Here is a 25243-nt window from a genome sequence, read left to right on the forward strand (position 1 = left end):
TCGTTTCTTGTGTGAATAGCCGCTTGGTTCTTACGACTCTAGAACTTGCCACGACGATTCATTCCCGGTCCTTACCAACTTAAACCCAAGTAAGTAAATGATGGAGGCATTAGGACTAACCCTTTTTCTTTCAAAACCATTATTTTCAATTTTCTTTTCACCCACCTAAAAACTCCCCCTAGTTAACCCCTTTGAGCCTAAACCTTTCATTTCTTTACCCTAAAAACCCTCTTACCCACCAAAACCCTTTTTATTTTTTTGGGTAAAGGGTTTACCCCGGTGATTTTATAAAATAAACAAATAAACCAAGTAGGAAGCTGAAATACTCCCTAGTTCTCTTAGTGGCATACCACTAAAGAGTGAACCAGAAAACAATCAAAAAAACAACCAATTACATCAGAGACAAAAAGAAATTGGTCTTCACTCTTCATTCAAGAAGTCTTCTTTATCCATCTTCCATTCCTCCAAAAACCGCTTAACATTCAATGTTCGCTTGTACTTGAAAGAAATTAACTTTGCTCTCACAGTGCTAATAATACCATTGGCAATCAGCTCCGGGGGTCTCAACTTGTTGCTGAAGAATCTCGAGTTTCTTTCACTCCAAATAGCATAAGCCGCAGCTGCCACAACCAGTCTACCAGCCACATCATAAACCGATTTCGAGCCAACCGTAGAGATAAGCCTTGAAACTATATCCTCCCATGCTTCTAACACCGAGTCCATGCCAATTTTACACCTCACTTTGAACCATACTGATTTCGAGTATGAGCATTCGAAGAACAAGTGCTCGTGAGTCTCTAATCCAGAATAACATAACAAGCAACACATCTGATTCATCGAGCCCGTGACTGTATTATTCCACCGTAAGATCCGGTCCTGGGTCAACAGCTTCTTTTTAAAAATAAGCCAACACACGAAGGCATGTTTAGGGATATTGAAAGACGACCAAATAAGTTTCGACCAAACCGTTTTCTGATCACGCATTCTGATCGATTCCCATACCTCCTTAGACGAGAAAGGAATCAGCTTTCCATTCGAGTTCATCCATACAACTTTATCTTGCATAGTAGACAAACTAAGAGGTCGTAGTTGAAATAATATGGGGTACACGCTCCTCCACGCTTCCGGCCACACCCAACGACCATCTCTAATAGCATCCGCCACTTTAGACTTAATGTTGAAACCAAATCGAGCCATTTGCCGCGGTGTTACCACATTATGAAGAGGACATTCAGCTGTCCACTTATCAAACCAAAGGTACGTGCTCAGACCATTACCAACCTTGCTCCAGAAATGATCCCGAAAAATGAGTCTACACTTCATTAATTTTTTCCATCCCCAAGGCGAGTTGGCTTTAACCGGGATATCCCAAATGCTTCTGCCCCAAAGTCTATACGATTCAATCCAATTTGTCCACAACGATTTTCTACCGGATAATAAACTGAAAATGTGGAAGCCATCAAAGACTTATTCACATCCGAGATCCGACGAATGCCCAAACCCCCTTCTGATTTTGGAAGACAAACGTCCTTCCATGCCACTTTTGCTCTACCCTTCGAACCCGTGTCATATCCCCATAAGAACCATTTCATTTTACACTCCAGCTCTTTAATGATGCTGGAAGGTAAAATAAAGACTGAAGCCCAATACACATGAATTGAAGAGAGCACAGAAATGACCAGCTGAAGCCTACCAGCAAAGGAGAGGAATCTGTTTTTCCAATCGTTTATACGTTTAGACACCCGCTCCACTAACACTTTGCAATCCTTTACCAGCAGCCGTGAAGCAAGCAGTGGAACCCCCAAGTACTTAATAGGAAGTCTCCCCTCCTCAAAAGGGACCAAAGCAGCAATCCTACTCCTAGTCGATGTGTGAACATTACTAAAAAATATGGAACTTTTCGCATTACTAGGAACAAGACCCGACGCTTCTTCAAATTGTTTTAGCGACCGCATAATCACCTTTACCGAAGCCACATCCCCTCTAGCAAATATCAATAAGTCATCCGCAAAACACACGTTGATTATCATTTGCTTCTCACATTTATGATGAAACCGAAAGGAAGAATCCAATTCCGTGTTTTTATCTAGAATGAGAGTTAAAACCTCCATGACCATGGTGAACAGGTAGGGAGACATTGGATCACCTTGACATAAGCCTCTCTTTCCTTTAAAGTAACCGTAAATGTTGCCATTCACACTAAGCGAAAAAGAAGTTGAAGTGACACATTCCATAATCCAGGCAATAAACAATGGCCGAAAACCAAAACCATGTAAAACATCTCGTAAAAATCTCCAGTCTACCGTATCATATGCTTTTTGGATATCCACCTTCATAGCACATCTTGGAGGACCCGTTTGCCGATGATAATTATACATTAGTTCTTGCGTCAACATTATATTATCCGAAATCCTCCTGCCTGGCACAAACGCCGACTGGTTTTCACTTATAAGATCCTTTAACCCTTCAAGAATCCTGGTAGTAATGATCTTACAAATGCCCTTATACACCACATTGCAACACGATATAGGCCTGTAGTCAATGACTATTCCCGGTGTAGAAACCTTTGGGATGAGCGCAAGAAACGTGTGGTTAACCTCCTGGAGCAATCTACCTGATTCAAAAAAAATCAATAATAGTTGCCGTAACCTCAACTCCAACAATATCCCAAGCTTTTTTATAGAATTCAGACGTAAAACCATCCAGTCCCGGAGCCTTGTTTTCATTGATAGAAAAAATAGCAGCTTTAACTTCTTCCGGAGTCACTGGCCTGACATAGAATCCGCCACTAAGGGATTAAGAGTAGCCGAGAATATGTCTTGGCTAACTCTACTAACCATACCCCCATCCGACCCCAGGAAATCGCGAAAGTGGTTAACCAGATCCATAGAAACTTCGGCACCTTCATAAGTATTTCCAACCGTGTCTTTAATGACACTTATTTTGTTACTATGGTTTCGGCATTTCAAGACATTATGGAAATAAGTTGTATTCGAGTCACCATCTTCTAGCCACTTTTGTTTGGCTTTTTGTTTCAAGAATCTCTCCTCATCTAACGAAGCCTCCAAGAACTTCTTAACACAAACTGATTCTGCTTCTTTAACGCTTATATTAAACGGATCAGCGTCTAAGTGCTTCTGAAGAGCCTCCAGCTCAGCCTTCAAATCGATAACCTTTTTATGAATGTTACCTTGTTTTTTTAGCAACACTCTAAAAGGATGCTTAAGACTTCTAAGCTTCTTAGCAACACGAAACATTGGAACTCCCAACACCTCTACGGCCCACACCTCACTAACCACTTCCAAAAATTCTTTTTTATGCGTCAAGAGGTTAGTAAATTTAAACGGTTTAGGTTTGTTCTTTGACGCCATTTGAATTTTTAATAAAGCTGGGCAATGATCCGAAATACCATTTGGAAGAAACACCGCATATGCATCCACGAATTTATCCACAAAGCTAATATTCCCCATAATTCTGTCCAGCTTCCTTCGAATTCCAATACCATCCTTTTGCCGTTGGTTCCATGTATAATGCATTCCATGCGCTCTAATATCCAACACTTCAAGATAGTTCACACAATCATTAAAATCTCTCATAGCCGCACTAACTATAGAAGAGCCGGCACACTTGTCTTCTAAATTTAGGACCACATTAAAATCTCCCATAATAATCCATGGACCCGATTGAACCGCCCCTTTATGCACTTTTAACGCGTCCCACATATGTTTCCTCTCTTGATCATTATTACTAGCATAAACAAAAGACACATTTATGATAGTTCTATCTTTCTTGAAATGAACTTGAGTATGAACGACTTGACTAGTAGCGTGCACAACTACAACATCCACGTTATCCACATTCCATCCAATGATAATACGTGTACCTTTGTTACACATACTCCCATTAGACGTCCAATCCCAACTCCGAAACACATTCTTACACACCTTATTGAGATTATCCACTTGAACATGAGACTCCAGAATAGCTATAACTTGCAAGTTGTTATCTTTTACAAACTTTTGAACCTCCTTTTGTTTGAGGGGATGGTTCAAACCCCTAACATTCCAAGCCGCAAAACTATCCATTAATAACCTCCTGATCAGGTGTGCTTGCACCTGTGTTACTCGAGTTCTTTGTTTGATAATCGTTCAGAAAATTATACCCTCCCACACTCGGGTCTAATCTAACCTCATCAGCCTCGGATCCCCACTCATCAAAATCCTTTTTATTTTTACCCTTTATTTTAGTAACAAGCTCGGTTTTCATGTGACTAAAAAAAATGATGATGAAGTTCGAAATAAACAAACAAAGCTCTTAAAACAAAAAGCTTGTTTGAAGAAATACTTCACAAAAAAAATAATAAAAAGTCACTAAAACAAAATGTTTTACGAAAACCGACGCTTTTTACGCTTTTCGCCCTTTTTCACTAACCACTAACCCATTCACCCACCTTTAGCCCAAGCCTTTACCCAAAAAGTCCTCTTGATATTTACAAAGGTAACAAGTTAAAAAGGAGGAGGACTGATTGCTTGGCAAGCTTATGGTAGGAATAAGTTCCATGCTGCTCTCGAGTGATTCACTAAAAATACACCTTCGGCCGAGTGTGAGTGATTTCTCCCGTGAGGTATGTTAACTTGTATATAAATGGAATTTTAAAAAAGGCATGTTATGCCCAAATAAGTAATTTATCCTATGAAACATTCTAAATAAATCATAACGAATAGGATTGTAAATAAATAAAAATAAAACCCAAAAAAAAAATCTTGGATTCCCGACACTCTATGACAAGCCAAAACCTTCTCTTCTACCCATTCCATTTGGGAGTGTAAGCCACATATTAAAGAGTTTTGCTTGAGGACAAGCAAAAGTTCAAGTGTGGGGGTATTTGATGTGTGTAAAATGCAACATATAAAATACATCAAATAAGGCATAAAACTAACCATTTTTAAGTACTAATGTTGGAAAAAGAGTGCTTTTGTCTTCCTTTTGTATTTTCAGGATTAAATGAGCTCAAATTCACAAAAGAAGCAAAAAGACAGCTAAATCTAACATAAATACAAGAAAAGGAACATAAGTGGATTGCCCGACCCCTCAACGGCATCCTCCCAAGCAAAATAGAGAAGACAGAAGACTGAACACGCCCCGTGCTCAGCCAGCACGGGGCGGTGCCCAAGAAGCAACAGAAAAGACAAACCTATAGAAGCTTCTATTGCCCACCACGGGGCCGTGTCCAGCGGACACGGGGGCGTGGCGAAAGTACAGCAGACGCATTAATTGTAATTGCGAATTACAATTAATGAAGAGAGAGAGTGTCAGACAGGCACGGGGGCGTGTCCAGCGGACACGGGGCCGTGCCCAGCCTTCTGTTCAGCCTATAAATAGGAGTGCTTGGTTTCATTGCAACTCATCCCTTGGCACACCACCTCTCTCACACTTCATCCATCACCCACCACCACCATAACACCATCATCCACCACCATCATCCATTGTCCATCATAGAGTGTGTGAGTCGTCTCGGGATCCAAGATTGATCGTAAGAGTTCTTGACAATCAAGGCCATGTTTGCCTAAGTCTCTTACATCACTTGGTGAAGACAAGTGTTTAGTATAATACTTTTTATTTTTAATCTTTTGCACTTTTTATTTGGTTTTGTATTAATGACTTTAATAACTAGTTGCTTATGTTGAAGGTGATCTTTCCTTATCGTTTGTCCGTGGTGTCTTGGCATTATTTTACTGTCTATATAAAATAAAAGATTTTCACCATTCATATCTCCACGGTCTATATGGAGGTATGTTGGCTACCTGGTCGGGGGTTAAGGGAACGGTTTGGTAAGGGTCTTGCCCTTGTTCAGCGTTTAGAGGTCCTGCAAGGGACGTGGGTCAAATTTAGTAGGATTTCCTTCAATGCCCATAGGTATTGGATGGCGGGAATCCAAACTCTTTGACCCCCTCATAAGTTAACTACTATTAATACTATAACCCGGCTATTTAGGATTGTATCCCTGCTGACTCAGACTACTTAGTCGAGGGTAACGTCACCGCCAAAAGCGGGGCCTACCATAATTTGCATTAATAACTTAATTCATTATCTTCCAATAATCCAACCCTTTAGGATTGTATCCTTGCTTACTCAAACTACTGGGTTGAGGGTAACGTCGCCTTCAAAAGAGGGGCCTACTACAATAACTAAGATAACCTCTTAAACAAGTGCAAAAGTGCAAAAATAATCAAAGGTTATGCTAATACACGAGTCGGATCCAAGTGATTCATCTTGTCTATCTGTTTTTATTTTATTTTTATTTTTCAGCATTTAGTTAGTTTTTATTTTCTTAGTTTAAAAACCTTTTCTAACATTTTGATTTGATTAGACGTTGAGGATAAACCGGTACTAAAAGCTCTTGTGTCCTTGGACGACCTCGGTATCTTACCAACACTATACTACGTCCACGATGGGTGCACTTGCCCATATGTGTGTTTAGTGTTAGTAAATATCGTGTTTTATAAATTTAAAACTTGGCTAAAAGTGTAAAAAGGGCTTAAAATATATATCAAAAATATATTACACTACATGCACATCAATCTCATCAAAACACACAACTTCAGCATGCTTTTCACGAATAAAGTCCATGCCTACTATGATGTTAAAACTTCCGAGTTGCATCGGAATAAGATCAATCGGAAAGATGTGATTGTTGAGCTCGAGAGTACAATCACGGAGAACATAACTAACGGCGACAGTTCTTCCGGTGGCGACTTCGACATCGAACGTCGAGGGGAGATGGGAGCGCTTACGATTTTTAGGACCTTCTCGAATTCAAACGACACAAAATAGTTATCGGCTCCAGTATCAAACAAACATGAAGCATAAATACCGTTTACGAGAAACGTACCATTAACCACATTGTTGTCGGCTTGTGCTTGGCGCGCATTGATGTTGAAAGTTCTGGCGCGGGCGGCTTGTTGCTGTTGTTGTTGAGGCTGTTGCTGCTGTTGTTGCTGTTGCGGAGGCTGTTGCTGCTGGGGCTCTTGTTTCGCAACCCTGTTCGGGCACATGTTCGCAAAGTGGTTGGGATCACCACATGCGAAGCAGACTTTGGCGTTAACCGCGGGTGCCTGAGCCGCTTGTTGGCCTTGAGGGGCTGGGAGCAGAGCTTGATGAGCAGTGGCTTGAGTGGGTGCTTAGCGGGGACTAGTACGGCAGTTTGCGGTGAAGTGGCCATACATATTGCAGTGCACACAGAATCGGCAGGCAATACCCACCGGGTGATGATAAGTACAGGTTGGGCAAGCTGGGTGGGGACCTGTGTATGCACGCTTTGCAGGCGGTGCATAGGTGATTGGAGCTGGAGCTGATCGGTGTTGTTGTTGTTGCTGGGCTGGAACCGCTTGAAGTGGGGCAGCGGTAGTGACAGCACAGTTCTTGTTGCTGGAGCTGCTGTTGTTGCTCTTCCTCTTACGACAAGAGGACTTTGATGACAGCGATGCGGTGGCGGTGGTAGCTTGGTGCAGGTTCTTTGAAGCTTTATCCCAAAAACCAGCTTTTACTCGCTTGTCGTTGATTTCAGCGGCAAGCAAGTAACTTTCTTCGATTGTTGCTGGCTTTGAGGCATGCACAAAATCTGCAACACAATCCGGCAGAGCGCGGATGTACTTCTTGATCGTCATGTCGGTAGTCTTCACCTGGTCGGGACAGATAATGCTGAGCTGCTTGAAGCGAGCAGTCAGAGCAGCGTTGTCACCATCTTTTTGCTTGATGTGCCAGAATTCATCCTCCAGCTTTTGGCGCTCATGGGGAGGGCAGAACTCATCGAGCATAACGTTCTTCAACTCGTCCCATGACAGACCATAGGCTGCATCATTTCCGCGCTTGTTCCTCTCGGCAGTCCACCAGTCTAGAGCGCGGGACCGGAAGACGCCGGTCGCATTCAGTGTGCGGAGATTGTCAGGACATCCACTCTGACGCAAAGTGACTTCGATCGAGTCGAACCATTGAAACAAAGCCGTAGGGCCATCTTCGCCGGTGAACTCTTTCAGTCCGCATGCCTTGAACTGTTTGAAGCTGAAAGCAGCTTTAGGGGTCTCAGCTCTGGATTCCTCAGACGATTTGCTCATGTTCTCGTACAGTTCACTGACAACTTGGGGCACGACCTTTGCCATTTGCTTAGTAATCATGGCAGCGAGGCGTTTGTCTGCTTGCTTTCGACGAGCATCTCGGGTAGCGCGAGATCCAGATGACGACATTGTCTGCAACAGACATCGCCACATGACTCAACACAATATAATCGAATAGTTGGAATGACATCCATCATCTAGGTTTTGTTACTTACTTATGTCGGCACACATATTAATGTTCTTGCAAAACATTAATGATTAACGAATTCCCAAGACGCTTATGCATACTGGTTTTCAATACAAGATTTACAAATGTTTTATTTAAGATTCATTTGCTACAAATACAAAACACATAAATTAATCAACATTATTATTGACTTTTCAACTAAACATGTGTTTCATGAAAATAAGCATATCATGGCGGAAAGCCAAGGAACAAGGAAATATAAGAGAACAATGCCACTTTTAAGGAATTTGTCTTTTATATACCGCCCTCGTACAGAAATATAAAGACCAAAACTTTTGTTTATTTACGAGAAGAAAAACAATATTTTGTTTAAGTTGTGTGGCATTGTTGTTTATTTTGTTCATATAGATTTTTTACACAACATTTTATGGTTCGCTACGAGCAGACTGACATAGTTAGTGGTTGGAACAATGTTTAGGTCTTTATCGTAGACCATATCTTCCTTAATTGTTTCAATTATATGCTTATCTCAACACCAACCAGGTGTGGTTGTTGCCATTAATTGAAACAAAAGCAAACAAGAGCAATGTTTATTTGATGTGGATAAGAATACCGACGTCGACAAAAATTCAATGTACTTGGGTGGGGTGGGGGGCTTGCTTGTCCCATTGATCTGATGTGTTTTGTTGTGATTGGAATCGGAACACGTATGCCCATCTCCTATTGGTCCAAAAATTCAACGTGTGCCAGCTCACCCACCCTCCATCAACAAAAATTGATTTGAGATTTCTTCTTCTACTTGTTGTTCTTCTTCAACACCCAGCCAGCCAGCCAGCCTTGTCCGATCTTTGATTTGGAGCAATGATTCGTTGGTTAATCGTGTTCCTGTTACTAAGTCCAACAACATCCATGTCGGAACTGTCAGCTAAGAGAAGACGACGCATGAGTGACAAGGTTCGCAAGATGTAAGTTTTTTTTTTTTTCTTTCTTGGTTTGGTGTTTGGGAATGGATGAATATATTCTAATTCTATCTGTTAGGTTTCTAAAACTTAACACAACCACCTATGCATTTAGGTCACATTACAATAGTACAACTCTTTTTTCTTTAGGTGTCACAAACCAATGTCAATAGATAGATGCTGAGTTGAGGGTGTTCTGTTCTGTTTTACTTGTATTCAATGAGTCTTGTACTATGCTGCTGAGTTTCCTCCCTCTTCTTCAGGTTTTATCATGCTTATGACAACTACATGACATACGCATTTCCGGTAAGTGCCAAACAAACCTATGACCTATTCGTTCGTATAAAGATAAAGATAATGCTGCCTGCAACTAAGTATTCATTCTTTCATGGTTGTGCAGCATGATGAATTAAAACCTATGACCAAAAGTTTCACCAACTCCCTTAGTGAACTTGGGAATTTAAAGCTTGAAAACTTACCCCAAGAATATAATGGAACCGCACTTACACTTGTTGAATCATTGTCCAGGTATTATCATGCTTTCAAAATGATCTCATGGATAGTAGTAAGTAGTAAACCTTTTGTTGCATCTCTTCTTTCTTGCAGTCTTGTAATATTGGGTAACAACACAGAGTTTGAGAAGGCGGTTATGTGGCTTTCAGAAAATCTATCATTTGATGTTGATGCAAGGATAAATCTTTTTGAGGTATTTACTGACTATAACTTGTTTTCATGTAGCTTTCATCTTCAAATTCTTTTTTGCCCAACAAAGACTACTAGTCATTTTATTTTTTTGCTATGTATGTATAAGCCTCCGAAAAGGTCTTTCTAATCTTCAAAAAGATCTTTACTTAGGTGACAGTCAGATCCATTGTACTTATTAATAGGTCAACCTGCCAGATCAAATTTAAAAAGTTAGAGAAATGCTAAACAATCATCCATTTTCATTTGATCCTGTTACCCAACCCACTTGATTCGCCCATAGCCGATTTGAAATAGAATAAGTTTATGGTGTGTAATCCTGTTAATCGTTATTGTGTAGTGCAACATAAGACTTCTTGGAGGACTTGTGTCTGCTCATATTCTTGCAACTGATTCTACAAACAGGTTCATTCAAGGAACTTACAACAATCAACTCCTTGTGTTGGCTCAAGACTTAGGGCAGCGTTTTTTACCAGCTTTTAATACACCCACCGGTTTGCCTTATGCCTGGATTAACCTCAAGGTATTTCCATCTCTCTCTCTCTCCCTCTTCTATTACTAAAAGAACCTTCTAGCATTATTGCTAAAACATACAACATTATTTCATCTTTTTTATTGCATTTATAATCACTATTTGTTGGTGTACATTTTGCCGAAAGAAGTACCCGATTTCATTCCAAAAAAGCTGGAAATTATGTAGTGTTTTATAACTTGCCTCATGATTAGTGTGTCTAATTCTATACTTATAGTAATTACATTAGAGACCCTGTAGAATCTTGATGGGCGATTTTACCTTATTTACATAAATTATCTTGTCATGGATGACAGAACAACAACACTGTCTCACTAGATTTCCATCATCTCTCAATAAAGTTATGCATTTTGCAACTTGAGAGTATAATAAAGATTTTCTGCTTTTGTTTGTAAAAAGGATTTATGACACCTTATCAAATGCGAAATTTTGGGCAGTATGGCGTTATGGAGAATGAGACAACCGAAACAAGCACTTCTGGCTGTGGTAAGGGAGTGTGACCATCCCTTTTAGTATTCGAAGTTCAAACTAGAGGTGGCAATTTGACCCATTAGCTTATGAATGGGTCAACTTGTGTTAAATTTTTCTGATGAGTAAGATTTCCCATCTTGCCACCTCTTGTTCAAACGATGAGGGCGTAATATCTTACATGAATACAGGATCACTTATTCTTGAAATGGGAGCATTATCACGATTAACGGGTGATGCAAGATTTGAACACGCAGCTTTGAATGCTCTTCACAAGTTGTGGGGCATGCGGAGTTCTCTGAACCTTTTAGGAACTACACTTGATGTAGTAACTGGAGAATGGATTGAATACTCTTCCGGCATTGGTGCTGGTATGTTGTCCTTTTTTTTATCTTTTTAGATTATTGTTCTGGTTATATTGTGATTTTGAACTTTTTTTTTTTTTTTGTAACAGGGGTTGATTCTTTTTATGAGTATTTAATCAAAGCTCACATTCTCTTTGGAAAGGAGGAATTTTGGAGGATGTTTCAATCTGCGTATCTTGCTGTGCAGAAATATTTCAGATACGGTTCATGGTAGTGATTTGCTCCTCATGAAATTACTTATGTTATTTTAATGATCCCTCGTGAAGTTTTGATTATCTTTCCAAGAAAGGCACATTGTATGTAAAAGATTCAATTTCTATTACAACTTTCATAATTACCGTTTAAGGGTTTATGTTATAATCAAATGAGGGACCTTACTTGGTTTGTACGTTGACTTCCAAGTATGTTGGTAGGTATCATGAAGCCGATATGAGGACCGGAAGAGCAACTTACTGGCAACTTACAAGTCTTCAAGCATTTTGGCCAGGTTTACAGGTTCTTGTCGGGGATGTTGCAGCAGCTAACTTAACACATCGTGAATTTTTTTATGTATGGAAAAAGTTTGGTGTGCTTCCAGAAAGGTATGAACAATGAAGCTTCATTCTGCTTTTTAAATGACATGTAAGCGTTTTTATCCTAAAAAGCTTTGCTGGGTGAAATGATTCAGATATCTGTTGGATCATCAGATTGTGCACCCTACAGAGAAATATTATCCTTTACGTCCGGAGTTGGCAGAGTCTACATATTACTTGTATCAAGCAACAAAAGGTTTGCTTGCAATTATTTGTTTCAATTCTTGGTTCTGTAATCCGTATCTCATTTTCTTCTACCAGACCCCTGGTACATGGAAGTTGGTGAAGCGATTGTGAACTCCCTTAATTTACACACAAAAGTTGAAGGTGGATTTGCAAGCGTTAGAGATGTAACAACCATGCAATTAGAAGATCACCAGCATAGTTTCTTCCTGGCTGAAACGTAAGAACACTTCACATATATGCTTCCATTCTTGATTGATTGTGCAATATATGCTCCATCGACTTCTGAGGTTTCAGCAAGTATGGCCATGGGGTATTTGTTATAAAGTACAATACTTTCATCACAATACATCTTGATAATTTAACAAGTTTAACTGGCTTCGAAAGTTGACTCGATGACGTTAAAGTCAAACTGTATCTTTTTCTCTTTGAATGCAAGAGAGTATGTCATATTTTCAGGTGTCATTTTGGGTGCAAATGTTCTTGAACCAACATGAAAGTGCTTATTAGCTATAGCGTTTACCAAACAATTTCAGTTTTTCCCTATTTGACATTTGTTCCAAACATTTCTTCAGTTTTGCCCTTGCTTGCACGTATTTCAACATCTGATAAATCTTTCATATGAACACTTGAAATTGTTTCTATCATGTGTAGGTGCAAGTACCTGTATCTTCTGTTTGATGATTCACCTTTGGTGGGTCGCAATTATATATTCACTACCGAAGGTCATCCCCTTCCTGTTTTAAGTGATTGGCATGAAAGGCTTCCTGATACATACACCCCCCATAACCTGACCTCTATCAAGGTGCACGTTTTATAACTACATGTAGCAATTTCAACCCATGAGTCGATTTGGTTTGTGTTTATTTCAAATGGGCCTAATAAATTGGTAACTGGGAAACGAGTCATTGAAAGTTCCAAAAAGTCCACTTTTAGATGCATACAATCTCCTACATAGTTTTCTTAAAGATTTAGTTATTATGTAAAAATTTACCCATGGACCATGGTCCCACCTGACCTGGCCTGTTTCAAGTAGCACAAACTCTGATATGACCTGAACCCATTTTGACCCTTTATCCAACAAGTGAATATCCTGATCTATTTTGGTGATTTGACCTTAAAGATGACAATCCTTTAAACAGATTAACACACAAAAGAAACAAGCGAGCGCAATGTCTATGCAAGTCTGCCCAGCAAATTTATTGAATCCCAGACATGATGATGGTCAAGAGATTGAGAGTGTTTGCCATGTCCCTGACGCGCGTGATGATCACAGATGTTTAACCGATGATGATTGTGGAATTGATTCAACTAATTGTAGACGTAGATCGTGCAGCAGTGCTGGGTACTGTGGTTTGTGGTTGTTCATATGACTTTCAAGATTCATATTTTGGTAGTAGTAGTAGTAGTAGTCTTGAAAGTATGCGAGAGTTTGATTATATATAATAGGAAAGACGTTAACCTTTGAGAGGCGGTGAACATTTTATTATAGATATCCAATCGGAAGTAATATACAAATCAATCTGTTTTCTTGCTTGTCTATTGAGTATTCATCTCAAAAGACTCTTTTTTTTTTCCATGTTCTAGCGGGTTAAAAAGAAAGTCGGTACAAATTATGATGTAATAAAATGTTACATGAACCAAGTTTATTGCAGAAATTACAAGCAACCAACTCCAAAACAAACAATGTTTGTAATCCAAATCACAAGTCCCAAAGTTGAAGAAAAGTTTTCAAGAACCCACGTACAAAAATAAAGCAACTATCGTCAAGAAGCTGATAAAAATCCCACCGATAAGAGCTGTATCTAGAAGACCCCAATGCACATTGCCTGCGGCCAGTTTCTGATTACTGTTTCCTTCTGTTTCCACCATGGCTGGTGAAGGTTTCCTCCTCAGTAATAAACTTGGATTAGTTGGGCCATTTTGGGCCGGATCATTTGCAGCAATATTACAACAGTTGGATCCACAAGCATCTGATTCACAAGCACAAGGTTCCGGTTTTGCTGGTGAACACACGCATGCATCTTCTTGGTTGCCGCAGGGTGAGGATCGTTCTTTGTTGATCGTGTCCTTATCGTCACTTGGAATTGCGGTGTCACTACTTTCAGTCAGAATCTCAATGACATCACCAAAAACCGACCACCGTCCAACCGAAGTTATTTTTACCATCGCTGAAGACCCAAGCAAACTGTCAGGACCAACAACCAGAACCTGCACATAACCCTTTGTATGGCCAACCTGAAAGAGTAGGTTGGATGATGAGTGAATAAGATAATTTCTGGTACGTGTCAAAACTGGTTTGGTGATTCACCAGTTTCGATTTAAGAACCCTACAGATAAAACATACCAGGTGAATTTGATCAGTGGCAATGTCAGTAATCCATATCCTCTCGATTTTTCCCTCCATACCATTGTAAGGTGTAAACGATTCAAAAACTGAAGTTAATTCACGACTCCGTTTCTTCACTACATTACTCGCCACCTTCTTCATCCTTGCAGCTGGGGTTCCTGCATTTAGAATCAAAATCTGACGCATGACGGTTGATGTCCCTTTTTCAACTACAGGGTTTAGTTAGAAGAAAAAGTAATACCTGGTCGAGGATAGAATTGAGAAATGTGAACTTGTGAAAACTTGTACTCCTTTATTAGATTAACGGTTTCAGCAAAATCTTCATCTGTTTCACCTACAAACCCAAAACTTATCCCTTCAATGGTATATCTAAAACAAAAGCAGATGTCTTACTCTTACCAAAACCTTTTAAGGGTCAGCGGTGGGATGATGCAAGAACAAACCCTGGTTTAACTATTCTTTGAGCTTACAACCAAATGTAGAAAGTCTTTGACTAAGTGGATAAAGCTTTATACAAGATTAAAAGATTTCAGATTCGAATTTCTTTAACTTCTTTTTTTATACGTCCACTTTAGATTTACCCAAACTATATGGAATGGAAGTTTGAAAGGAATCTCATAAACTTCATGGTATACCAAAAAATAAACAAAATAAAAATAAAAGTAGGTACTGTACCAATTTGAAAAAACTGCATAGTAAATTAGTAACGACATATACATTCATTATATCATACTACAACTTGGTATATAAAAATTTGGGATTTTTACATATTCCCCCCTCATAAGCCTCCTTATTACGTATTTACCCAAACCAAAAAATCAATTACATATTTCCCCTTTTTTTGAGAAATTACCTAACTACCCTCAAATTAATCATGCGTAATAATCCCCATTCGTATACTGAACGCATCCAAAACCCTACACCAAAGACGTTTCTTCTCCCCCAGACGACGTTCATCTTCATCAGGTAAGTGTTTTTCATCTTCTTCATCGATTGTTCACTGATATGTATTCAGTTTATGTCTGGTTCGATGCATATAGGCTGCGTATTCAGTTTATGTCTGATATGTATTCAGTTTATGTCTGGTGATGTTCATCGATTATAACTGATATGTATTCAGTTTATGTCTGGTTCGATGCATATGTATAACTGTTCTCAAAATGTCTTTTAGGGCATACATGCTCACGTCTATGGGTAAAAGAAACATCATTACTTTTACTATTCTTATTTATTTCATAGAGGTTATGTTTACTTGATGTATATCATATTTCAAAAGTTTAGATTTAACTGGGTAAACAATAAGATCTACTCGAATAGAATTTATACATTAATGAACCCAAAAATACATGTTTTATTTAAGCTTTAAATCACTGTTAATGGTGGTATTTATGTCTGAAATTAAAGTCTTCTTCTATATGAATCAGGTGCTTTGTATGGAAGATGATATGGATGATATGGAAAATAATTCATTTACACCAACTTGGGAGAATGGGGCAGAATCACCAACATTGCTTGAGCATGTTGTTGGCCAATGATCAACTAAGTACAAGATAAAATTAAAATATGGAGGTTACTTTCGGTTAGCTAAGAACGCATACAAAAAACGTTATTGTTTTGGCTTATTGAGAAAAGTGAGAAAAGTGAACCTACACGGGTCACAGCAAGGTGTAGTGACTTGCAATGCAAATGGAGGATACATGCTTCTGTTATGCAAGTAATTAGTCAAAGATGAGCGCTTGATTTCGAATTTTTGGTATCGTATTTATGTTTTTTGAACGAAAATTATTATGAACGGAATTTATGGTTTTATTATTATGAACGGAAATTATGTTTTGTACTTTTTGGTTTCATGTTTTTATCATTGTAAACAGGGGCGGAGTATAGAAGAATTGGGGTGATAATATACAAATTGGGCAAATATGTAATTGATTTTACATATTAGAGTGGGGAAATATGTAAATATTCATTTACTAGTTCATTAAGGGTAAAATAGTCATAAATAAGGGTCATTTTAATGAAAAGGGGAAATATGTAATATATATCAGTTAGGGAGGGGAAATATGTAATTGATTTTATGGTTTGGATAAATATGTAATAAAGCAGCTTAGGAGGGGGAAATATGTAAAAAGCCCTAAAAATTTAAGGTTTTATATAATACATTTTATCCAGAATCAATTTATGACATAGCTTAAGTAATGTAGCCAATTAAGAGACATATATTTACTTAAGTTTGCCTCAAATGTTGTACTAGTTCTATTCAATTCCCGCTACGTAACTCAATTGCGATTCAACACTTTTTTGGTTTATCTTTCTTTGCTTGAAAAACTTTATATCCATACAAGGAGAGATAAGTGACGAAACAGAGATACTGGGGCTTTTGATGCTGATGTGTTATTTAGCTTTTTTTTTAAATGTTGACCAAAGGTAAAACTAAATTGATTATACTTGTCTGACTGAGAAGAGGTAATGAATGGTTAGGATTAATCATAAGGGAAATTGGTGGTGGCCTAGATTCTAATCTTAAATTTTAAGGTCTTAATAATATGTGGATTAATAGAAAGTATATTTACGGAAAGAATACAAAGAAACCAAGACAAAAGTACTAACCAGGAAATCCACAAATAATATCAGTAGCAATCTGCATCCCAGGAACCAGCTCAGTCAATGTATCTACTACCTTCCGGAACTCCCCTACTGTATATTCTCGATTCATTGCCTGTCATCCACAACCAACAAATATTGGTGTAACCAAAATCAAATTTAACAAGCCATTACATAATTATTAGAGGTTAGGCAAACTGGTGATTTTGTTTAGTTGAACTGAAACACATTATGCCCAGATATTATATAAAGAATATCACTAATTAATTTATTTAATATGATTAAAACAACTAAACTAAACCATTATGGTACTAATCTAGTTTGGCATAAAAATGCCTTTCAACCCATTTGACTCGTTTCCTTTTTAACTCTTTTTTTATTGGTCCGTATTACCCATTAAAGATAATTAGAGATACCCATTACTTATAAATTTGGTTTATTTTATTCAATATAGATGGCAAAAAGATTAGTTAAAGGCGGGAAAACTTCAAAATATTATTGGATAAATATGGTTTCTAATCATATTTAATTAATGCAAGTTATGTTTAAAAACATCAAAAGGTCTTCCAGGACAACATGACACGACCCATTTTGCCACCTCTACAAAATAAAACATAAACCAAATCAACCTATTTGTAAGTGAGGTTGAAATTGCCATCTTTAATACTTATTATGTCTGAGTCCACCGATATTAGCACTTACAGTTAAAATAGCATCACTGCCAGATTGAACAGGTACATGCAGAAAAGAATAGACACAAGGGTGACATAGGATATGAGCTATCTCCTTCAAATGCTCCAGAATATAAGGAGGGTTAGTCATCCCAATCCTAAGCATTGTGCTCCCGTTTGTTGGGAGTGCTGCCACTATTGCATTTAATAAAATTGGAAGATTTACTCCAATATCACGACCTGAAATCCACATAATATACACGCATTAAAAATGCATGACTGACAACCGAGATGGCTTCGACTTTCTCTACAAACCAAAGCACACTGGTATTTATTTAGTGGTTATAGATGAAGAAAAGTATCGATATAACATTGGTCATGAAGTTGGTTAATCTTCCAACAAAGTATCATGGCTTCACTTAAGGAGCACATTTTTCTCTCCTCTGTCCAAACTGTGTTATATCTAGAGATTAAGCAGGATATATTATTACAAATATAATCTACTTTTTAAAAAGGGATTACGGAGGTTGTTATGCATTTGGATACCCTGGGAAGAATTTTAACATTTGACATGTTTGCTTTTTAGTTAAATCCATTTGACCCATTAGACATAAAATACAAACCAAAGGCACCCCTTTATAAGTGAGGCTTCGAAGAAGAACGAAAATGAATCAATACCATATGCCCCAGTATCTTCACTGCTCAACCAAATCTCTTTGACTCCATCATCAACAACACTTTTGACACGTCCCACCTGCAGTTTTTACTTTCATCAGTTTAGGGGGTGGTTGGGTTTACATTTTGAAACTGATTATCCAGTTGTTATTTGTCAGGTTGATAAACAGGCCGTGTGTGTTTTTTCTTATCTATTATTTCCGGACCAAACAATCAGTTTTGTATGAGCCGTTTCATACCAGCTTCCAGCTACAAAAAAATGGATTGTCTAAGAGTTGCATAAAATTTACTTAATTATCCTTTCTTTCGACAGTAATTGAGAGACTTGTACTACCATTACACAAAATGGCTTTTTTTTGGTATAAATTATCTATTAACTCCTCATATAATCAGACTATGTTATTGAACACAACTCAAGACATCAGGTTATTATAGTTTCAAACAACAAAAGTGAATCAAGACAACAACCCCTTTTGATTAGTTGATATTTTGTAATAAGGCTCTAAGCAACGATTAAATACAATCGAGAGAAATACTTACAAGGCTATCAACAGTATAGCTTCCAAGATGACCACGAGCGTGCTTAGTCTTGCAATAAGTGCAAGCCCCCAAACAACCAACATTTATTGGAAGAATTTCAACAAACTTGTTCTTCCTTACCTGACAAATTGTTAAGATTTAATCCCACACACACCACAACATAATTTAAGTCAAACATTATATGGTTGCTTGAACAAGTGTCATTTTGCTCTTTCCATATTTGAAACCTGCACCAAATAATGGGGGTCTTTGGATTTGCATTTTAAAAATCATTATCTACTTATTGATATCTCAAGTCAAACCAAACCAAGTAGTTTTGATAAAGAGAGACTGTTGCTTCTGAGTTGATCATAGTTTCATACCAGCTGCAACAAAACTGATTATAACAGTAAGGGTAAATTACACTTTTCGTCCTTTATGTTTGTATCACATTGCAATGGATAGCCTTTAACTTCAATAATTACAGTCACAATCCTTTATTAGAAAAATTCAGTACATCTTTCGTCCTTTAGCACTAAAATTCAGTCATATCAAACATTCTCACCACTAGGTAAATCCTCTCTCTCTCTAGAACTATACATATCCACACCCACACCCACACTCATCACACATACATAATAATAGATCTGTTCTTTTCAGAGTTTGGTGCTCTCATATTTTTTTCCAATCAATATACAAAACTCTCCGGATTATTGAAAAGGGTTTTGTTCCTAATTCGATTTTGATATTAGTAATAATAATATTTGTGGGTGGTTCAATAAGATTGATCTAGGGGGGGGGGATGAATTTGGCTGAACTCATGCGTGCTCGCACCTGCGGACACGAATGCAGCTCCGAAAAACCCGGGCCCGCGTGAGGCAGTTTTTTAAACGCACTCAGTTTCGTTTTTTTTCTGCTTGTGCGCAGCGCCTCAGCCCGTTTTTTCCGCGCCTCAGAACGTTTTTTTCAAAAAAAACCCTTTTTTGCGCCTAGGCTGCCACCAGGCGCTATAGGTGCGCCTCGCTGCACCCGGGCGCCTAGGCGCGTGCTTTTTGAGCTTTTGACAACATAGGGTAAGAGTTGTGTTTTTTGGTTCAAATCAAGCATACTAAGATGTTAATTATAGAAAAAACCGAAGACAGTTCATAAAATCTGGAAAAAAGCATAAGAAACAATGTTGCGTGCATCAGAGCGCATTATGCGATGAGCGCATTATGCAAAATGCGCGCAATATTCTCGCATCACATAAACGCCTCGCATCAGCTGTTGCGATGCGCTCTCATTAGCGCATCGGGCGCATCACGCATTATGCGCGCATTTTAAAACCAAGGTGAAAGGGGGGTTTGGATATTGATGATTGTGATTTACCTCAGATGAGTTCGGTTGATTATCATGCTGCTATGGCCCACCATGACCGGCTTTTTCAGCGCCGCCATCTCGTCAGATGGGTTTGGTTGATTGTTATACCCGAACCGACTCCATCCCACCACTGTGCAACCCTCCATAACCACCACCACCGTCGTTATATCCACCGGAAAATCAGCAGCAGCAGCAGTCTACCCTTGCCTCCCTGCCGTGGTAGTCCTCTCCCCTTCCATTTCCCTAAACTTCCCCAAATAAACCTTCAACGGCTCCACATACTCTTCAAACCTAACTTCGTCATCGCCCGCAGCAAATCCTCACCATTGATCGTCTTCCGCTTCTCTCTCTGACAGTTGTCCGACGCCTCTCCGGTGATGAAGCTGATTAACTCCGACACACACTCCTGCACCGTCTCCTTCGCTTCCTTCGATATCTTCAGATCTAGTGGTGGGTTGTTGGTGACAAGCTTCAGATCTGGTGATGGTGGTTGTTGGTGGGTGGTGGTGGGTTTGACGGTGATGACTGTTGGTTTGTTTAGAGAGAGAGAGAGAGAGAGTTCAAAGTGTGTGAGAGAGTGAGTGAAAGAGAAAAGGGGTAACTATATTTGATCTTATTTTCTTTTATTTATATTATAAATAACTAAGTAAAAAGGCTAAACTGCCCTCAAGTAAATAGACCTAACTGGAAATTTTAACCTTGTTAGTGCTACAGGACGAAAGATGTACTGAATTTTCCTAATAAAGGATTGTGACTGTAATTATTGAAGTTAAAGGCTATCCACTGCAATGTGATACAAACATAAAGGACGAAAAGTGTAATTTACCCTAACAGTAAAAAACACTTACCTAAAACCTTTCTTCCATCCTAATTTGAGAGAATTTATATCCCATTTCAAACAACTCTCCGTATCTCAAAAATTTTGGTCAGATTATGTACGGTAAAAATGTAACCACCTAAGTACATATTTATCCTCTGTTTTATCATAATTTGAGAGACAAATAAGTCCTTTTCTCATTAAAAAGGTCAAATCCTGGCCAAACACCCATATCACATCTTCAAATGACAGAAGCACATCCAATTTCTACAGCTTGTTTAATTTTAATTATACAATATCACTTTCAAAACACACATCCAAGCAACCGTTTAATATAAAAAATATACCTTAGGAAGATCAAGAGCTGGAAGAGTTTTGCGATTGAGTAATCGGACCTCGTGACCTTTAAGGGTCTCCTCCACAACCTCAACAACCCGATCAATTTGCTGAACTCCAACTATGCTCACCCCTTCAAGCTCTTTCAGATCTTTACTTCCTTGAGGTACACATCCAGCCACCACAAGTGGCTTTTTTGCACTTTTACATTTTGATATCAGCGTGTCCATTGCTGATTGGCTTGGAGACTTTACTGTACAACTGTATTATACAAATTTTAAACATTATATATACCAAAAAAACAAAAAACAATTCATTTTAGCTTTAAAAAGTTTCCTCTTTTTGTACCTCATCTTTACCAATTAACTTAAACCTTGAAAGATGAAACAACTTAAATCCAAACTAGAATTACAATTGACTTCTTGGTGTCCGTAAGCAAAAGATATCAACGATTATATCTTGACTGAAAAGATGTATCAACAGAAGTTGGTTCTTTATAGTCATTTATACAGTTTTCTTTACCTTCTAAGATGCAAACAGAATACATGGATTAACAAAGAAAGATATTTACGTATTTATGAGCCAAAGATCTGCTCCTTCTGCATCGTCACTGATGGCATAGCCAAATGATGAAAGTTGGCCAGCCATGTACTCACTATCACTCTGCAAACAAACAACTCAAAATGAAGAATTGAAGAAAGGATACTTCACTACTTACTTTGCTTTGTAACTATTTTCAACCAGTAACTCGACACCATACAGAAAAAAAGTAATATGGTATAGATTTCTAGACTATGCATGCTCATATGATATTTCAACTGCTGAAACAGTACTTAATTACACCAAAATATAACTTACTTTCACCTTTTGTGTGTAAGAAACATACTTATACCTTGTATGCAAGTAACATAAACAAACGTAGCCAGCAAAATCCCACTCGTAGAATAGAATTTTGGGAGAGTGAGGTGATGGCAAGCCTTACCTCTATCCCAATAAGACCCCCAGCTCAAAAAACCTTCCCTTTAGTATAAAAACAAATAACATACAATGTATACTAGTAAACTGATGAGAGACATAAAAAAGGGATCAGAAAGCACCTAAAGAGTATCTATTAGCAAAGGCAAACAAAACATAATGGTAGGGTAGGACAAGCCAAGACCTAAGACAAAATCTATACATCTCCGTATTCTCCTACTACGACTTAGAGAGGTGCAAGTCTAACAAATCCCCTCGTCACCACGACTCTGAATACTTGAGCTGGGTTGCCTAAGGGACAACTTGGCCTACAATAGTTATTAGAGTGTCCTACTCTTCGTTGACACCACTGAACTGAAGTTGCTTGGTTTTAAACGCATACATGCGCTCTAAGGCTGCTCTCTGCTCCTCCTCCGCTGTAGGTCATGCTTACACTCAACCATTATGGAGTTTAAATTGGTGGTATAAAATATTTTACCTAGGTAGTTACATACCAATACAAGAAGTATGTTACATACGCCTGAAGAAAAAGCATATACAAATGAAATGACAAAAGCAAGTAATGTTTTGGGTACAAAGCTGTTGTGGGTTCTAAGTATTTGTACTAAATGAAATGATTGATTGCAAAGGGAGGGAGGGAGATGAACCTGGTTATGTGAACAGCCAAATGTCTTGAGAAAAATGGTCTGAAATAAGAATAGAATGAGTTGGTTACTGCTGAATGTGAATAGAGAGAGAGAGAAGGCCAACCTGTGTGCCAGGGACTTTAGATGAGTTATGAGGTTGTAGCAGCAGACTGTTGTTGGTTTTCTTCTTCATTCCGACGGCGGCGGTAATGGGTAGTCGGAAACCAGCTGCGCCACCGCCGACCAACAAATCCTCGATGTCTTCCATTACTACGCCTGCGATTTCCTTTGATTGATAACGTTCCCACAACCCCGTTGCCCTAAATTTTTATGTTCATTGATTGTTATTATATTTTTTGAGTTAAAGGCCTGGTTAGTAACATGGTTTGTAAAAATTGCACATTTGATCCGAAGCTTTCACTAATTACACACGTGGTCTCAAAACTTATAAAAATTAATTTGATTGGTCATCTACCCTAACATTAGTAAAATAACTCTATTAAAACACCACACGTGAGGATAATTTGGTCCTTTGACATTGATTTGATGTTTACGTTTTGCAATTGCACACTATAGTCCCTGGATGTCAGTTGATACTTACTGCTTTTCCCTCTCATTTCTTCTCATCTCTATCAAACCAACACCTACAAACCCTACCTCGTTTCTTCACTCTCTGCAACCGTTCAAAATTCCAGGCGATTGAAGACATAATCGGAGTGTTTAGGGTCGATCGAACAGAATGGGTTGGTACATTAGGGGCGAGTATGATAATTTTATTCCAGATCGTGATTATAGTAAGTTTTTTTCGTGTGTTTGTGCTAAAGTTCGAACATTCAGGGATTTTGAAGTGTTTAAGTTAGAAAATTACTGACGTTTTTGCTTGCTTTTTGTTATGATTTTTGAACAGATGGAAGCCCTACTTTGTTTTCTGCAAAAATCTTCTATGGTAGATCTTTTAGGAGGTTTCCAGGAAGAAGGTATTTACAAGGAAGGTCAGTGTATGTGGATTACATCGACATTGATGAGTTTTATGCCCATGAAGTTGATTGGATGATGTGAGACCTTAAGTTGTTCAAAGAAAAGGTGCTAATTTATTATCATTTTCAAATACCAGGTAGAGATTTAGATACTGGTTTGGTGCTTTAGGGTGTGATGCTGATGTTCGTAACTTGGCACAATATGTGGGTGAAAATAAGTTAATCAACTTTTACATTGAACATGGCAAATCTATAATTGATACTTATTTAAAATCACCTGAGGGATCATCTAGGGTTGTTATTGAGGAATTAGAAGAGGAAAACCAAAACGTCCAGGCCATTGTTGCTCCTAGACAAAACAAACAAAAGTTGGTGCCTAGAAGGAGACTAATGCTTGAGTATGTAGAAGGGTCATTGACGTGAGTGAGGGTGAGTATAATTTTTTATATATTTTTTATCACTTTTACTCGTTTATCAAACTTTAAATTTATAAAACTTGATATAACACTATCACTCTCTACAACACGTTAGGGCAAGTGCACCTATCGTTGGCGTAGTATAGTGATGATAAGATACCGAGGTAATAGCTATTAAATAATGTCTTTAGTTTACTAGAGACATCGACATATTATTTTAGCTCGGTCGTCCAAGGACACAAGAGCTTTTAATACCGGAATATCGTCAATGTCTAATCTAAACAAAATTTTGGAAAAATATGTTTCTAGTAAATAATTGAAAATGAAATATTTAAAAAGAAATGATAGAACAAGATAAAATCACCTGGTTCTGACTCCTCTTTTACATATCCTTTGATGATTTCCGCACTTTGGGTTTTTTAAGAGATTATCTTAGTTATAGTGGCATGTCCCTTTTTTAGAGGCAACGCTACCCTCGGCCATATTGGTCTGAACCAGCAGGGATATGTGAGTGCATATGTCTATCGCTTCCGTCAATCACGTATCGTAGCTATCAAATGAGTCAAGATATGGTTCAAAGTGTGATTAAACATAAATCATATGTCCATCTTTAAATCAATATTCAAGCAAATCAGAGCTGATTTCATTTGAATTTCATCATCTTCTACACATTCTTCTTCTACTCATTCTTTTCCATTTTTAAATCACAAATTCACGTTAAAAACAGCAAATTTTTCAACATGTTGTGCGAAAATACATTTTAGTCAATCCATCAAAATTCAAACGAAATCATTGAAAATTTTTGAAAAATTATCAAGTTTTAAACATCATGAACACGC

General features: G+C 38.2%; 3 protein-coding genes across 3 annotated transcripts; 1 reads left to right on the forward strand and 2 right to left on the reverse strand.

Annotated features, from left to right (window-relative positions):
• Positions 1 to 420: 420 nt before the first annotated feature.
• Positions 421 to 1197, reverse strand: LOC110893566. Its single transcript, XM_022140670.1, has one exon. The coding sequence runs from the start codon at positions 1195 to 1197 to the stop codon at positions 421 to 423; it is 777 nt and encodes a 258-aa protein (XP_021996362.1).
• A 7631-nt stretch (positions 1198 to 8828) lies between these two features.
• On the forward strand, positions 8829 to 13618 carry LOC110918827 (alpha-mannosidase I MNS5). The gene is made up of 13 exons (XM_022163110.2): positions 8829 to 9266; positions 9524 to 9566; positions 9661 to 9788; positions 9867 to 9966; positions 10303 to 10485; positions 10932 to 10980; positions 11154 to 11333; positions 11417 to 11537; positions 11741 to 11908; positions 11995 to 12095; positions 12161 to 12302; positions 12737 to 12887; positions 13225 to 13618. Exons 1-13 carry the CDS (start codon positions 9163 to 9165, stop codon positions 13453 to 13455), a joined length of 1701 nt encoding a protein of 566 aa, XP_022018802.1. The 5' UTR covers positions 8829 to 9162; the 3' UTR covers positions 13456 to 13618.
• Positions 13619 to 13673: 55 nt separating this feature from the next.
• LOC110918821 (threonylcarbamoyladenosine tRNA methylthiotransferase) lies at positions 13674 to 23356 on the reverse strand. Its single transcript, XM_022163104.2, has 11 exons — positions 23136 to 23356; positions 23033 to 23071; positions 21982 to 22073; positions 21422 to 21671; positions 18920 to 19039; positions 18383 to 18458; positions 17736 to 17944; positions 17040 to 17148; positions 14674 to 14766; positions 14430 to 14590; positions 13674 to 14320 (listed from the first exon to the last, which is right to left on the reverse strand). The coding sequence occupies exons 1-11, from the start codon at positions 23277 to 23279 to the stop codon at positions 13814 to 13816; spliced, it is 1800 nt and encodes a 599-aa protein (XP_022018796.1). The 5' UTR covers positions 23280 to 23356; the 3' UTR covers positions 13674 to 13813.
• Between the last annotated feature and the right edge of the window lie 1887 nt (positions 23357 to 25243).

The sequence above is a fragment of the Helianthus annuus genome, chromosome 2, assembly GCF_002127325.2.
Source record: "Helianthus annuus cultivar XRQ/B chromosome 2, HanXRQr2.0-SUNRISE, whole genome shotgun sequence".
In the NCBI taxonomy this organism is placed as follows: Eukaryota; Viridiplantae; Streptophyta; class Magnoliopsida; order Asterales; family Asteraceae; genus Helianthus; species Helianthus annuus.

What these genes read in the sequence shown, in the direction of transcription:
- LOC110893566 (XM_022140670.1), bottom strand. Translation starts at nt 1,197, where the DNA reads ATGGCTCGATTTGGTTTCAACATTAAGTCTAAAGTGGCGGATGCTATT.
- LOC110918821 (XM_022163104.2), bottom strand. Translation starts at nt 23,279, where the DNA reads ATGGAAGACATCGAGGATTTGTTGGTCGGCGGTGGCGCAGCTGGTTTC. An exon ending in CTAAAGTCCCTGGCACACAG is followed by an intron (nt 23,072 to 23,135) that starts GTTGGCCTTCTC and finishes TTCTTATTTCAG; the next exon opens with ACCATTTTTCTCAAGACATT. An exon ending in GATCTTTGGCTCATAAATAC is followed by an intron (nt 21,672 to 21,981) that starts GTAAATATCTTT and finishes TGTATAATACAG; the next exon opens with TTGTACAGTAAAGTCTCCAA.
- LOC110918827 (XM_022163110.2), top strand. Translation starts at nt 9,163, where the DNA reads ATGATTCGTTGGTTAATCGTGTTCCTGTTACTAAGTCCAACAACATCC. An exon ending in CAAGGATAAATCTTTTTGAG is followed by an intron (nt 9,967 to 10,302) that starts GTATTTACTGAC and finishes GTTATTGTGTAG; the next exon opens with TGCAACATAAGACTTCTTGG. An exon ending in AACAAGCACTTCTGGCTGTG is followed by an intron (nt 10,981 to 11,153) that starts GTAAGGGAGTGT and finishes ACATGAATACAG; the next exon opens with GATCACTTATTCTTGAAATG.